The sequence below is a fragment of the Myotis brandtii genome, unplaced genomic scaffold (genome assembly GCF_000412655.1).
Source record: "Myotis brandtii unplaced genomic scaffold, ASM41265v1 scaffold1496, whole genome shotgun sequence".
In the NCBI taxonomy this organism is placed as follows: Eukaryota; Metazoa; Chordata; class Mammalia; order Chiroptera; family Vespertilionidae; genus Myotis; species Myotis brandtii.
Window position 1 is genome coordinate 304,062 of NW_005355398.1, and position 3,641 is coordinate 307,702.

Genomic DNA, 3,641 nt, shown 5'->3' on the forward strand with positions numbered 1-3,641 from the left:
TGGGGGCTGGGTGGGGTGGGCAGGTCCCCTCCCTCCCTGGGTCTCTGGTCTCATGGGGCAGCATAACCAGGACCCTGGGGGTTTGGTGGCTCTGACCTCTGACCTCCCCCATGATTTTGTCTCTCTGTCCCCTGCTCCCCACCTCCCTCTCCTGATGCCTATCCCACCCCTCCTGGATCTGCTTTGGTGAGTGAACATGGAGCCACCCCTTCCTTTGGGGGAGAGGCGGGCGGGGAGGCGGGGGAGGAGTGAGAGGATGCCCTGGAACAAAAGAGGCAGAGTCTCTGTCCCAAGCTTTTATTGAGCACCTGCTGCATACCCAGCCCAGTAGGCATTGAGGATACAGCTGTGAGCAATATAGCCCCAGTCCTTATTGCATATAAGGGATAAATGAGGAGGCATATTTGGGGGAGGCAGGAGACAGAAGCTAGGGAGAAAGAGCAAGGGTGTGGGCAGTTGGTGGTCGTCTGAGCCCATGCCCAATAGGACCCCCTGCCTCTGCCTGTGCTATGATGTTCTTGGAATCCTCACATGCTACCCAAAGTGCTCTGGGTCTCCTGCCTCTTCCACATGTGGGGCCCGCACTTCTGGAGCAGGGGGACCTCCCGCAGGGCCTCCTAAGCAACACTACCGCTTCCCGCAGCCCCAGCGCGTTTTTGGAACATACTTCCGCGTGGGTTTCTACGGTGCCCGCTTTGGTGACCTGGACGAGCAGGAGTTTGTGTACAAGGAGCCATCCATCACGAAGCTGGCCGAGATCTCACATCGGCTGGAGGCACGTCCCGGTGGTGGTGGGTGGATGGGGCACAAGGCTGCCCTGGGGTGGGGTGGGGGCTGCACCTGTGCGGCCCGAGTCAGCCCCGTGTCCCCAGGAGTTCTACACGGAGAGGTTTGGAGAAGATGTGGTCGAGATTGTCAAAGATTCGAACCCTGTCGACAAGACCAAGCTTGACTCCCAGAAGGTGAGGGTTCCTGACCATGCCTCTGGGGTCCCCAAAATCCTATAGTCGGGGTGATTCTCAGCACTGTTTCCTGGAAACCCTCAAATCCTTTTCCTCTGAGAAAGTCCAAAGCTTACGTCCTCCAGGGACCCCCAAATCCTTAACCTCAGGTAATTCCCAAACATAAGGAGACCTGGGACTCCCAGATGTAAAACCCCTAGATCCATGGAGGCCCAAATCCCCTTTCTCCAGGGACAGAGCCCTGCTGGGAGGCTGGCAAGCCCCAGGGGGGTATGTGGGGGCTGTGGGAACCTCACACCGGAGTCCCGTGCCCCAGGCCTACATCCAGATCACATACGTGGAACCCCACTTCGACACCTATGAGCTCAAGGACCGGGTGACCTACTTCGACCGCAACTACGGCCTGCGCACCTTCCTGTTCTGTACGCCCTTCACGCCTGACGGGCGTGCTCACGGGGAGCTGCATGAGCAACACAAGCGTAAGACACTGCTGAGCACGGACCATGCCTTCCCCTACATCAAGACCCGTATCCGCGTGTGCCACCGAGAGGAGGTAGGTGGGGTCCCCAAACCCGGGTTGTGGGAGGTGAGGGGACTCCCAACTCCAACCTCCAGACCCCAATCTGTAGCCTCAAATCTCTACCTCCAGACCCAGCTGATCCAAGGCTGCACCACAACCAGACCAAAGCCCCAGAGCTAGACAAAGGCAGCTGAGCCAGGCCCTGGCAGAGCCAGGCAGGCAGGAGCCCTCACACACTGTTCATGACACAGCCACGCAGGCCCCTCCCACCGCAGCTGCCCTGGGCTGGCCTGGGTCAGGATATGGTCAGGCCCCAGCCAGTGCATGCTGCCCCCTAACCCTGCAGACGGTGTTGACGCCGGTGGAGGTGGCCATCGAGGACATGCAGAAGAAGACACGGGAGCTGGCCTTTGCCACCGAACAGGACCCGCCCGATGCCAAGATGCTGCAGATGGTGCTACAGGGCTCTGTGGGACCCACTGTGAACCAGGCACGGCCGGTGGGGTATGCAGGCTGCCCGAGGCCCCCAAGGGTCCATGCAGACACCCTCACAAGGCCTTCTTACCCCACAGGGTCCCTTGGAGGTGGCCCAGGTGTTTTTGGCAGAGATCCCAGAAGACCCCAAGCTCTTCAGGCATCACAACAAGCTACGGCTCTGTTTCAAGGACTTCTGCAAGAAGTAGGCCTGACCTCACCCATGAGAGCCCCTTCAACCCTCATCATGGCCCTCTGCCTACTTTACCCCCCAGTTCTAGCTCCTGGCCCACCTCATGGGCTCCTCCTCCACCTCTGGTCTTGCTTTCTCTCCCGAGTGCCAGTACCTGAGCACCCTGCCATCTGGCCCTCAGGTGCGAGGATGCGCTGCGAAAGAACAAGGCCCTGATTGGGCCAGACCAGAAGGAGTACCACCGCGAGCTGGAGCGCAACTACGCCCGCCTAAGGGAGGCTCTGCAGCCCCTGCTCACCCAGCGCCTGCCCCAGCTGCTGGCGCCAACCACAGCCAGCCTCAGGTGCCTGACCCAGGCCCCCCACCCTAGAGAGGGCAAGGATGGGGATTGTCGTGCACATCAGCATATGCATTTGGCTTTGCACACAAGGATGTGACTACTTGGGCATGTGCACAAATGCATACTCTGGGCAATCATTTCAGATCCTAGTGCATTAGGTCCCAGACACGTAACTTCATCTTTCTGAGCCTCAGTTTCTACATCCGTAAAATGGGCACGATACAATTCTGGTGGTGGGTTCCGGGAGAGAATCTATGAACCCACAGCCAGATCAGAACGGATGTGAAAGGAGCAGGGAAGACTCTAAACGAAGCTTTGGCGGAGGAGAAGGGAGAGGGCTGGGAGCACTATGGAGTTGGGGGCCCTGTGTCCATGTTGACCCACCTCATTCCTCCCCCAGGAACTCCTTGAACAGAGCAAGTTTCCGGAAGGCCGACCTCTGAGCTCACAGGGCCTGAAACCACACCCAGAGGAACCAGCATCCTGGCCTCAGCTCTGTGCCTTTCTGGGGTTCTGCCCCACTTGGGGTGACCACATTGTATGTGGTGCTGGGCCCTCTGTTCCTGTTTGTGCACTGATACTTACCTTTTTTTAATTTAAAAATTTTTTTATGAGCAGCCTGTGTGGTGTGGTCCCTGGGGGCTGGGTCATGTGTATACCGCGTAGCCACACTCTGATCTTTGACAGCCAGAGACTCTGTTGGGTGCCAGGGACACAGCAGTGACCACAGTTGCAAATACCTGCCCTTGTGGGGTTTGCCGTTCTGATGGGGAGGCAACACACAAATGAAAACGTCACATGTACATGGGAATAATAGTAACTTTTATTTTTTTTTTTCAAAAGGAACATTTATTAAACCCTTGCTGATTGCCCAGTCCTGTACTAAAAGGCTCCCAGAAAGACACTGCCCCACTTATGGGTCTTTTTGTCCAAAAAACTCCAAGAGGCCCCTGCCTCATGGTTATTGAATCTTCTCAGCACCACCATCAGGCACAATTAACCCCATCTCAGAGATGGGGAAACTGAGGCACCGGGCACTTAAAGGCCTGGTGGGGTTGGGACTGGAGCCCAGGTCTGGAGGGCCAGAGAGCCCAGGCCTCAGTCACGGCCCGTGCAGCCTTGAGCTGACCCGGCTCCCTGTCCCCCCCGCGG

At 57.8% G+C, this 3,641-nt stretch overlaps 1 protein-coding gene across 1 annotated transcript in view; it reads left to right on the plus strand.

The window, feature by feature from the left end:
• The window catches only part of DOCK6 (dedicator of cytokinesis 6), a gene marked incomplete at its 5' end in the record, with an annotated part of 37,726 nt that extends 34,620 nt beyond the window's left edge, over nt 1–3,106 (plus strand). Inside the window, 7 exons of the mRNA XM_014535732.1 lie at nt 650–775; nt 873–962; nt 1,279–1,515; nt 1,829–1,972; nt 2,055–2,161; nt 2,331–2,492; nt 2,890–3,106. Of these exons, the coding sequence (XP_014391218.1) occupies nt 650–775; nt 873–962; nt 1,279–1,515; nt 1,829–1,972; nt 2,055–2,161; nt 2,331–2,492; nt 2,890–2,932 (909 nt within the window). The remainder of the gene's footprint in view (nt 1–649; nt 776–872; nt 963–1,278; nt 1,516–1,828; nt 1,973–2,054; nt 2,162–2,330; nt 2,493–2,889) is intronic.
• Nucleotides 3,107–3,641: the final 535 nt, after the last annotated feature.